The sequence below is a fragment of the Heterodontus francisci genome, chromosome 17, assembly GCF_036365525.1.
Source record: "Heterodontus francisci isolate sHetFra1 chromosome 17, sHetFra1.hap1, whole genome shotgun sequence".
Lineage (NCBI taxonomy): Eukaryota > Metazoa > Chordata > Chondrichthyes > Heterodontiformes > Heterodontidae > Heterodontus > Heterodontus francisci.
The window spans coordinates 36,063,521-36,076,042 of record NC_090387.1 but is presented as its reverse complement, the minus strand read 5'-3'; the positions used below and the strand labels follow the sequence as shown (position 1 = coordinate 36,076,042).

The following is a 12,522-nucleotide window of genomic DNA, read 5'->3' as shown; positions in this document are numbered from 1 at the left end:
TGGGCAACAAATGCTGGTCCTGCTGGCAACTCTCACATCCCATGAACGAAAAAAAAACATGCAAGCACATGCTGCATCTTGTGTTGAATGTAGTGCCTGGGCACACTCAATCACACACTGGAGATTTGAAAGAAACTGCAGCACTCAGAATGCAGCATCTGCATAACCCTGCTAAGCATCTGCTGACCAGCAGAAGTTTACTAACCCAAGAAGTTGGATTTATCTTGTTAAACAGATGTGAGGTGGTTGTTTCTGGGGCAGTGTGTTGGCTCCTGCTATTGTACTGCAGAAAAATCAATGGAATAAAAACACTGGACCACTTGTATGAATAGGTCAAATGAAAACAAAGCAACTGAGAAGTGAGATTAGTGATTACAATTCTAGTTTCAAATTTCTGTTAATGAGGACAAATTCACCTAAACACACAACAACCAGCGTTGCCTCATATTTACCTAACTTAAACCAATGCAGTTAAACAACCTTATACTTCTAATCTGCAGTACTCCAGAAAGCAGTTAGTCAGATACAAACTCCCTCAAAAGAGCTGAGCTAAGGTGAACAGCATGCAGCTATGAAACTCAAGCTAGTGATCTCTACATTAAAAATAAATTAAGCTACCAGACTATTTCTGATAGAACGCTTTTTCATTAAAGGCTGTTTGAAGGGAACCTTTCTTCTGAGACACTAGGATTAAATTATGCAGGCAACAGCATTTAGATACCCACAATATTTAACATTTGAACTGCCAACAGATCCAAGGAAATGACTGTATCTGTAAACTGGACAGAATTTCAAGCACAGTTATGCTGCAAGAAACATAACACTTTACTAATAAAAGCTACACAAATTTAGGAGCTTTATCGTTGGAACATTTACAGTAAATTATAAAACACTTCAAAAACAATTCTAATTAAAGACAATAACTTAAAGGATATATTTTGCTTGTCCTTACTAGTCTTTCTTCTCCCAATTTTCCCATTTCCTTAAACGTTAATTAGAATTTTTTTCCCCCAATAGAATAAATTCTATTTTATCATTTCCTGCCCTTATTAATTTCAGAGGTGGGAGAACTTTTAACAAAATAGACCTCTCAAGCCTGCTCCCCAACCATTCAAATGACAATGTAAAGATTGGCCCAATTTTGTTTTAATTTAATATTCCTATCCCAACTGACTCCTAATCATCCTTTCCAACTTGATCGAAAATATGTTGACACAATGAAGGATATCTTCAGGGAACAGGAGGCAGCTCATATTTAACTGTTAGATCTAGAATTCTGATATTAACTGTTCAGTTCAATTCAATTCCCATTTTCAGGGACCCATTATTGGATTGCCATAGGACCCCACTGAGTGTCACAATTCTAACAGACTTCCGTCTGTGTGTTTGGGTTTTAAACAGGTGAGGCGAAACTGGTGACTAATTTACAAACACAAACACAAGGAGTTTCTTCAAAGTAATACTCCATAATACTCTGAAGGACTGAGTGCATCACCACACATGTACTGTAGTATAAATGCAAGAATATTTCAAGGCTAATCTATCTGCAATACTCCTACATGGTGTATGTGTATATATATGTGAATATGTATATACACACATATACATGTGTGTGCATATGTCCTTGTGTGTAGTATGTTTCAGCACAATACTGATGTTATAATCACTGACTGATAGTTGGACAGCTCATACCCACTCTAAATCTGATTTCTAACAAAATTATAAATGCACTTCCCAACTTTTAAAAACCTAGAACCATTGTTTAACAATTTAAATATTTGATTAAATTAAAATATTTGATTCCCTTGTCAACAGTTACAGCTCAGCATTTCCTAATCAAAACCAGTAGACTGTGTTTTTAGGTACCACGAAAACATGTTTTTCCCCTCTGACTTTACTTTTCCTCCCCTCCCGAAAGCCCAAATTCTAATACGTTAAATATTATGCACCGCCCCCATATTCTGCTCAGTACCAGTATTTGCAGCGTAGAGATTATGCGTGTTCCATTCAACAGATATGAAACATACAAAAGTCTTGGAGAGATAATGCACTTTGAATCTGATTTGCAGAAAAAAGAATGCCACAACCATCATCAGAAAACCAAATGTACACATACAGCTTGACAGATTTAAACTTATATTTTGTTTGTACAAATACTGAATTTGAGGACAATGCATATATTAGTACAGACTTTATTAGACAAGACATCTGCAGATTTGTCAGTCCCAATGTTAAACTTGGGGAGGGTGCTTGAATTCATTAAAGATTGAATACTGGGCAAGAGATTTTACCGGTGCTCATATTTTAGAATTAATGTACCGCGCAGCAGAGAAAATAAATTAACTGTAACAATTGGATAAATAAAGCACACACTGAGCCACATATGCAGTTGTCTCTATCTAATTATGGATACAGAACACCTACTTAGCTGACATATGGATCAGTTCATCGCTGGCTAATTGCCATGGCAATGAACAAGGATCTGTATCCAAGACCTGTACAAATACTTTTCAATGTTTATGGTGCCTGACATCCAGAGACCAATTTGCATAAGACATCTGAATAGCTCTTTTTCAAGTGCAACATGTAGAATTGAACATGAGCTATGCTCAGGATTTTGACTGGCTTAAGTGGATGCTTTCAGAATGGAGATGTTCAAAAAGATGTTTTCAACATGGTTCTTTAATGGGGAGGGGTCAGAAGCAGATAAAGTACTAAGTTGAGTATGCTTCCTCTCAGAGTGCTGTCCCCTTTAAAAACCAAACTAAAACACACTGGAACAGATTTTTGCAGTAAAAAGAACGGCAAGGCTTTAGTAAATCAGACATCAATTTCTGGCTTGCACACCAACGTAGAAATCCAGAAATTACTGCCCAAGTTACCCTGCTCCTCCAAAAGCTTTGCTACAACCGTATTTCAGCGAGAACTGCAGTACTTACTAGATTCTCACTAAACTTGCCAGAAAAATTTTGTTCTTGTCCATTCAAGTGTAAGTGAATTTTTAATGGCATAATAAGTCTTAACCACTTACAACCTCTCTAGCACCGAAAATTAATTTTTATAAGGTGGCATCTCATTCTTTCAGATTTTAATTATTATTGGAGTTTTTTTTCACTTTTTCTTTCTGTTTCTCCTCTCTCTCTCAATCCAATCTTTCTTTCCTTCTCTTTATTTCACTTTCTCTACAAGATTTGACACTGAATTTAATCTTCAAACTTCCTGGTTTAGTCTCTGCGCATCTCAGTAAGGATTCTTCAATCTGATTGGTGAAGGAGACACACTAATGCTTGCCCTATTCATGTGGGGCCCAGATCCCCTATGGTGAGGGCCATGCTGTTTCTGCCATCAAATAACTATAAGCTTAAGTGAGAAAGTCTGTGGGCAAGTGTATATGCAATGAACAGCTAACACTGTTTGTTTGGCGCTTACAGCAAAATCCAGGCCATTGCAAACAGAGAACAAGATGGATTTATAGGAAACAGTAGCAAGGCCTCAGAACACTGCTTTAGACGTAATGCATGTTCTGCCTGACAACACAATTACGTTTTTCCTAAAACATAACATGACACTTTTCTGCAGTAGAATTCCTTTAAATGTCAAAGCTTTATTAAATGAAAATCACGGACATTAAAAGTCTAAAAAGAATGACAACTCTCATTCTTATGCATGTGATCAGCCTGAGTTGCAGTTACAAGGAGAATAAGGGAACTGTCGGGCAGTTCTAGGGACTTAATTGGCTCCCCATTGAAATGACTTGCATTTAAAGATTACATCTATTCTAACTACCATATTTTCTGGTGGAGATAAAAGCTAATACATAGATAACATTTAGATTGGGATAATTAGCCAATTATATAAAAAGAAACTCTTACCCAAACTTATGTTGTCCTACGAAGGCCTAGCCAATCCCCTGGTAACAACACAGGAAGCAGTAAACTAGAGAAAACAGAAGTCAAAAGCAGGTGGAAAACTGAAAGTGATGTTGGATAGCTAGCTCAGAGGTCCTTGCTAACAGCAATCAGAAGGGATTGAAAAAGAACATGAGGAAGAAACAAAATCCATGGAGGAAAAATACAAATGGAAATGTCTGATAGAAATAGAAAAGCTTGGGAGTAAGAAAAGATCTTACCGGCTTTAAAGGTGGCCGTGATCTTATAAACTCAAGAATGAGTTCATGAGCGTTTTTCTTCACACATGGTGGAATATCACCATCAACCTGCAAACAGAAATGCAATTCTCTTTGTGTTAATCAAATACCCGGTCTACCAATTAGCACCAAAATAAAAAATAGCACAAATAAAAAGGCACAAACAAATCAGCAATGCTGGCTGTTTTTTTTTAAAGCAATCTTGCACAGTTACTCAATTCTTCTTCTCAGTTCTATAAGAATAATTAAACTGTAGGCAAGCATCATACCCCAGTGTCTGTCCCCTCCAGGAGAAGGTTCGTATCGTACTCTGAAGTGTCAATCTATTATTGTTCTATTCCAGAAAGCCAGTTGGTGAAGAATAGTAATGGAGTCAATCTTTACTCAGTCTTACAGTTATTTGAGTGAAACATTACAAATATATACCTTCTAACTCAACTATGCCCCAGTGAGTGTCTCTTTATATCTGCTCAAGTGAAACCCCAATTAATGCCCTCCAACTGTATATAATTAAACAATTGATATACAACTAACATATTTCACCTGTTTGCTTTAAATAGACTGCCACATACAAAAATGGGGAAAGTATTGCATAATTACTATACATCCTCAAATTTCACAGATGCTTTTCAAATTTGAGACTCCGTGGAGAGGGTAAATCGATTAAGAGTGTGCATAAAATCCCATATTGCATTACATGAAAACAATATTTAAGCCCTCTCCAGGATCTGTTCACTTTCAACAGAAGCACATTATAATGGTGAGTCTACAGAATTAATGTATAAAAGGTAAACACATATTGGAAGAAAAGCTGAATCACATCCATATCCATTCCCTCTGCACAGTGCCCATTCTAGAAAGCATGCGGAGGTAGAGAAATATTGTTCAACAAACTAAATTGAACTGAGAACACATATTCACTAGTTAAATACATGTGCATCTTTTATTCTGGTTACTCCAAATTATTTTACCTATCAGTTATAAAGTTCCTGTATTGATAATCTAAAATAAATCCATCTGTCCACACATATCAACTCTCCCCAGAATTCTCCCAGCCCAGCTGCACAAAGCAAAATGCAAACACGTTCACAGAAAAAAAAAACTACAGAAGATGAAGAAAAAGTATAGACTAACTAAAGACAGTAGTTTGATAATTAAATAGTTTTTGGAGGAACTGCAAAAGACACTACCTGTAGTACATTCACCACCAACCTCTTCAATTTTATAGCAATTACAGATGTTTACTTGCAGAAAAAAATTTAAAGAGTGCAACACTGTAAAGGATGGAGTTATAATATGGACAAGGCAAACTTAATAGCAGCACTCAATGAAAATGCAAATTAATGGGGTGCATCTTAGAAAATCAATTTTAGGGGTGAAAGTAGTAGTCAAATGTATAGGACGGAGCTCAACAGACTCCTCAGCATTACTGTAAAGTTCATTTATTTCACTTCTGACACGAAAGTTGGAATATATTCCTTAAATGAAAAATGGCCTTAAGATAATTCCTCAATACTAAATGGGATTTTGTCAGAAAGCTGTTAATAAAATTTGACATGCAAGAGTTCTAATCAAACTTAAAGCCTCAGGAGTTCAAGGTAGAATACAACACTACTTAAAAATAGGAAAGAGTGTCCTCATGAGAGGTGTAAGTTCAGATGGCAGAGGTCAGTGCATGGGCCCTTGTTCACCGATATTATTTACCTGGATATCAAAATCAAATGCAAACTTGTCAAATTTGATTGTATGAAAATAGGGATGGCAACTAAGAGTAAACATTTGCAGAAGTAGTTGCAATGGTCAAAAAAATTTACATCCTAATTATTCTATTCCAGAAAGCCAGTTGGTGAATGATGATTCTAGAGCCAATCTTTGCTCAGTCTTCCATTTATTCATTTAAGTGAAACATTACATGCATACAACTCCTAACTCAACCACCCAGTTTCAATAAGTGTCTCTTTATCTGTCAAGTAAACTCCTAATTAATGCCCTCCACCTGCATGTAATTGAACACAACTGATATGCAATTAACACTAAGTACATAATGAATGAAAAAAAGCTCAGAAGTATGTAAAAGTGCTTCACACACAATTATGTCCTTTGAAATGTGGTGACTGTTGTATAGGTAATTATAACAACCATTTTCGTGCACAGCAGATTGCTCAAGCAGCAATGAGATCAACGACCGTGAATTCCCATTTTTGGTAGCATTAGTTGAGGACACGGACATTGACAGTTGGCCTGGACATGAAAAAACTCAATGCGGTTCTTCATAATGTGTCATATGCACCTGAACCACTGGAACAGGTAAACTGAGCCTTGATTTAACCTCTCTTCCAGAGGACTGCATGATCAACAATGTAGATCCCCTTTGGTAATGCACTGGAGCGTCAGCCCAGAGTGTGGCTTGAAACCACGACCTTCTGATTCAGACAAGAGTAATATCCAGTGAACCAAACAGACATGGTGGAGTCAAATTGAGGGAGAAGAAAAACTACAATGGAACTTTGAATCATGGCACTCTCATCACTTTCAATGTCCAGATAATGTTGGAACTCTAATAAAAAAAATAAACAATGTGGGATTATCTTGTCAGAATAATAGAGTACAAATCTAAAGAGGTTAATCTAAGGCATTACAAAACAGTGGTCAGAATCGTGTTGAATTTCATCAAGGATCTCATGCTACAGAAAATAGGCACATGTATTAGTTTGCAGAGAGTGGGGGAGCAGCAAGATTGATCCCAAGTGTAAAAGGGATGAACGATGAGGAAAGATAAGCACAAATTCAAAAATCTGGGAAGAAGCAATTCAGGAGGGACCTTAAGGTATCTGAGCTATGAGGCGAGATTAAAAACCTTAGGATTGTTTATTCTGAATAACAAAAGTGTCCAAGAGTTGCTATTCAAGATTCTTAAGGGAACAAAGAAAGTGAACCCCGATACTATGCTTCAGATTTCCACAAACCCAAGAACCAGGACATGGGCTCAAGCTTAGAAAAAGGGAAGGTTTGCAAACAATTCAGACTGAACCACTTTATGTAGAGCGTGACTAATATTTGCAATGGACTGCTCAGGCAGCAGTGTAAGTAGCCAGTGTGGAGCCACTTAAGAGAAAAAATTGGACAAATATTTAAAGGCCTGGGTGATTAAAAGGCATTAGTTTTAGGGACAGCTAGAAGTATTGCAGAATTATTTTGGTCTTGTACTCTCCAATGATATAACATGTAATATTTATATATGTTTGTTACATTGTGCATGAGATAAACCTACAATATTATTTCAAATTAAGCCAAGAAATTATCAGGGGACTCAAATGTAAAAAAAAATTGGGAAGAACGTTTTTACTCAAATAATGATAACTGTTCTGTCAAATGGGTTAGTAAAATCCAATAAGATTTGAGACCTTCAAAATGCAGCCCGACATTATAATAGGAGAATCTGGATATTCGAGGGATGAGCTTCAACCGGGTGGATAGTCTTTGTTTATTATTCGTTCATGGGATGTGGGCATCGCTGTCTTAAGTTCCTATGATTTGTTGTTTCTATGTGAATAGTCATGTGACAGGACAAAACATGATTAGATCTAAATAGTAATAAAAATAAGATACTGTTCTACCATTTAAATCTTTTATCTTACCATAACTTTGCGTAGTTTATAGTTGCGTGCTTTAATGTCCTGCATTAACATCTCGAATGGTGTAAGGTGGTATTCTGTTGGCAGGGGGTTATACTGCTTTTCCTGAACTTTTTTTAGTTTTACACCATGGCGGAGATCTCGCATTAGCTGCACCCACAGACGCGCCTGCAAACACAAAGGAAACAATTCACAAACATATTGCAACTCTGAAATATGCGGAATCAACAGCAACGCAAAAGTTACAATAGGGTTATTTTAAAATTTATTAATATGGCACAAAAAGAAAAATCAGTATGAAGGCGACTTGATGTATTGGGGAAAGTCGATACTGGTGCTGGATTCTTCATCAATTCCTGGCTCTGGCTGGCACACAGAGAAAAATGTTACAGTTGGGGGTGTTCAAAGGATGCTATACACACCTAGTCCAATTTAATGAGTATTACAGCATTTTCAAATAATCTTGACTATATAAACTGTTAATAGCTATAAGGAAGAGCGAGGTGGCTCAGATTTGAATATTTGATTATATCTTATTTTTTCCTCACTTAAGCCAAACCAGTTGCTTTTGTTTCTTCAAATGACATTTCTCCAAATGCAAATATAAAGTCTAAACCAGTCACAGACGTACCCTCAGGATAAAATCTCAATAATGCAAATGTATGCCACTGAAAGCAGACCATACCTGGAGTACTGTCTACAGTTTGGTCTCCTTACCTAAGGAAGCATATACTTGCCTTTGAGGGGGTGCAACAAAGGTTCACTAGATTGATTCCTGGAAAGGGAGGGTTGTCCTATGAGGAGAGATTGAGTAGAATGAGTCTATATTCTCTAGTGTATGGATGATCTCATTGAAATGTATACAATTCTTAAAGGGCTTGACAAGGTTGATGCTGAGAGACGGTTTCCCCAGGCTGGAGAGTCTAGAATTAGGGGTCACAATCTCAGGGTAAGGGGTCAGCCATTTAGGACTGAGATGAGAAATACACTCAGCAGGTTAACAACCTTTGGATTTCTCTACTCCAGAGGGCTGTAAATGCTTAGTCACTGAACATATTCAAGACTAAGATCTATAGATTTATGGACACTAAGGGAATCGAGGGATATGGGGATAGTTTGGGAAAATGGAGTTGAGGTAGAAGATTATTCATGATCTTATTGCATGTTGGAGCAGACACTCCTGCTCCTATTCTGTATGTTCTTATAGTAAGGAATAAAAGACTTGTCTCTCCACCTCAGCCATGTTTTTTCAGTTGTATTAAATTTGACAAGTTTCTTTTTTTTTTATTCATGGGATGTGAGTGTCACTGGCTAGGCTAGAATTTGTTGCCCATCCCTAATTGCCCTTGAGGTGGTGGTGGTGATCTGCCTTCTTGAACCGCTGCAGTCCATGTGGTGTAGGTAGACGTACAGTGTTGTTAGGAAGGTAGTTCTAGGATTTTGACCCTACGGTGAAGGAACAGTAATATAGTTCCAAGACAGGATGGCGTGCGGGTTGGAGGGGAACTTGTAAGTGGTGGTGTTCCTGTGCACCTGCTACTTTTGTCCTTCCAGATGGTACAGGTTGTAGGTTTGGAAGGTGCTGTCGAAGGAGGCTTGGCGAGTTGCTGCAGTGCATCTTGTACATGGTACATACTGTTGCCACTACGTTCCAGTGGTGAAGGGAGTTAATATTTAATGTTGTGGATGGAGTTCCAATTAAGTGGGCTGTTTTGTCCTGGATGATGTCAAGCTGAGGCTGAGTAAATTGGACCTATATTCTCTGGAGTTTAGAAAAATGACAGGTGATCTCACTGAAACTTACAAGACTCTGAAGGGGCTCGACAGGGTAGATCCTGAGAGGTTGTTTCTGCTGGCTGGGGAATCTAGAACACAGGGATATAGTCTCAGGATAAGGGAATGATCATTCAGGACTGAGATGAGGAGAATTTCTTCAGTCAAAGGGTTGTGAATGTTTGGAATTCTCTACCCCAGGCAGCGGAAACAGTTTCCCAGCATCAGCCTTGCCAAGGCCTCTAAGAATGGGATACATTTCAAAGAGATTATCTCTCATTCATCTAAACTCTAGAGAATATAGACTCATTCTACTCAAACGCTCCATCGTTGAATATATTTAAGGCTGGACAGACAGTTTTTTGGTCTGTCAGGGAATCGAGGAATATGGGAAGGGGGCAGAAAACTGGAGTTGAAGCTCAAGATCAGCCATGATCACACTGCATTGTAGAGCAGGCTTGATGGGCCATTTGGTCTACTCCTGTCCTAGTTCTTATGTTATGACCTTCTTGAGTTTTGTTGGAGCTGCACTCATCCAGGCAAGTGGAGAGTATTCCATCACACTCTGATTTGTGCCTTTTAGATGGTGGACAGGCCTGGGGAGTCAGGAGGTGAGCTACTCACCAAAGGATTCCTAGCCTTTGACCTGCTCTTATAGCCACAGAATTTAAATTGCTGGTAACGTTCAGTTTCTGATCAATAGTAACCCATAGGATGTTGATGGTAGGGATTCAGTAATGGTAATGCAGTTGAATGTCAAGGGTAGACGGTTTAATTCTGTCTTGTTGGAGATTGTCATTGCCTGGCACTTGTGTGACACAAATGCTACTCGTTACTTATCAGCCCAAGCCTGAATGCTGTCCTGGTCTTGCTGCATGCAGACATGGTCTGCTTTAGTAGCTGAGGAGTTACGAATAGGACTGAACACTGTGCAATCATCAGCAAACATCCCCACTTCAGACCTTATGATGGAGGGAAGGTCATTGATGAATCAGCTGAATATGGTTGGGCCCAGGACACAACCCTGAGGAACTCCTGCAGCAATATCCTTGGGCTGAGATGACTGACCTCCAATGACCACAACCATCTTCCTTTGTGCTGGGTATGACTCCAACCAGTGGAAAGTTTTCCCTAATTCCCACTGACTTCATTTTGGGGGTAGGGTAACTTTATCCTGATAGGCAAGATACCCAAAAGATTTGGTGCAATGCTGGTTTTACACAATGCCTGACTTTACTCTCAATGGAGGGTAATATCTGGTGGGGCTTAAGATCAGTGTTTCCCCTGATCCCATTAGTTTCACAATAGCTGGGATAGGTTAAAATTTCCCCTTTGGTATCAAAGTTATGAAAGGGGAGGCATTTTGGGAGGACTAACAAGACAAGGGAATATACAATGGATGGTAGGACCCTAGGAAGTAGAGGGTCAGAGGGACCTTGGATGTACTTGTCCATAGAGCACTGAAGGCAGCAGCTCAGATAGATAAGGTGGTTAGGAAGGCATATGGGAAACTTGCCTTTAATAGGGCAGGGAGGTTATGATGGAGCTGTATAAAATACTAGTTAGGCCACAGCCGGAGTACCGTCTACAGTTCCGGTCGCCACACTATAGGAAGGATGTGATTGCATTGTAGAGGGTGCAGAGGTGATTCACCAGGACATTGCCTGGGCTGGAGCATTTCAGCTATGAAGAGAGACTGGATAGGCTAGGGTTGTTCTCCTTAGAGCAGTGAAGGCTGAGGGGAGACCTGATAGAGGTATACAAAGTTATGAGGGGCATAGATAGGGTAGATAGGAAGAAACATTTTCCCTTAGTGAGGTGTCAATAACCAGGGGGCATAGATTTAAAGTAAGGGCAGGAGGTTTACAGGGGATTTGAGGAAACATATTTTCACCCAGAGGGTGGTTGGAATCTGGAACACGCTGCCTGAAGGGGTGGTAGAGGCAGGAACCCTCACAACATTTAAATAGTATCTAGATGAGCACTTGAAACACCATAGCACAAAAGGCTATGAGCCAGGGCTGGAAAACGGGATTAGAATAGACAGGTCCTTGATGGCCGGCATGACACGATAGCCAAAGGGCCAGTCTCTGTGCTGTATAACTCTATGACTCCATGACTCTAAGTTAAAAGTCAAGCTGCTTCACCAACCAACTTATACTTTTTATGAACAACATTCTCCGTTACAAAACAGTAATAAAATCACTGAAGTGTACTCACAGGATTTTGTGCATGTAACACGTGTATTGAAAAACATCAGATTTCATCAACTCCTAATAGTGTAGCTGTGCGGAGCACAATTGTGTTTACGTGCAGTTGTAAATTCGGAGTTTATTCAAGATTGTAGTTATGGTTGTGCATGTGATTTGCTTTTGCATTAGGTGGAGAATGTAAACCTGCACGAGCCCTGATTGAATTTTGGAAATTCAGGATATCATGGGATTAACTTTCGAAAACATAATAGGATTTACGTACTAGTCCATTTTTATTTCTTTTTAGAGAAGTGTTTTGTGTATGCATGATAAAACACTTCTTCCTTTAGCTGCTTTTCCGACAGATTTTATTACCAATGGCCATTACACACGATTTAAGCACGGCAAAATTACAGGAGGCTGCCTGATGGGCAAGAGCAACTTTGATCACAGTAACTCAAATGTGGATCTGTCTGATTTTGCTAGGGAAGTTTAGCAACAGAGAACTATTGTATCCAAGATAAACTTTCAGAAAGCTTTTGATTCCTATGCAATAGAGAATTCTTACAAAGTAGTTCACAAGAGGACAATGCCTCATGTGAAAACTCTGATCAAATGAGATGAAAAATCAACCTCTTGAAAGTCTCTTTTGAAAGTACACATTACCAGTCATAAATATACATTTCTCACCCAGTCTGTATGGTTCAGGTTGTCCAATTCTACTAGCGGAACCTGCTGTGGCTCTCCAACCTGCATCTTCTTTAGCATCTGGAAA

At 38.8% G+C, this 12,522-nt stretch overlaps 1 protein-coding gene across 2 annotated transcripts in view; it reads right to left on the bottom strand.

Moving 5' to 3' along the window:
- spire2 (spire-type actin nucleation factor 2) overlaps positions 1–12,522 on the bottom strand; it is a 95,436-nt gene that overhangs the window by 24,238 nt on the left and 58,676 nt on the right. For both annotated transcript variants that reach the window (XM_068049273.1, XM_068049274.1), the window contains exons 4-6: positions 12,438–12,515; positions 7,786–7,950; positions 4,130–4,216 (exon numbers count right to left, since the gene is read on the bottom strand). In XM_068049273.1, coding sequence (XP_067905374.1) covers positions 4,130–4,216; positions 7,786–7,950; positions 12,438–12,515 — 330 coding nt within the window. The remainder of the gene's footprint in view (positions 1–4,129; positions 4,217–7,785; positions 7,951–12,437; positions 12,516–12,522) is intronic.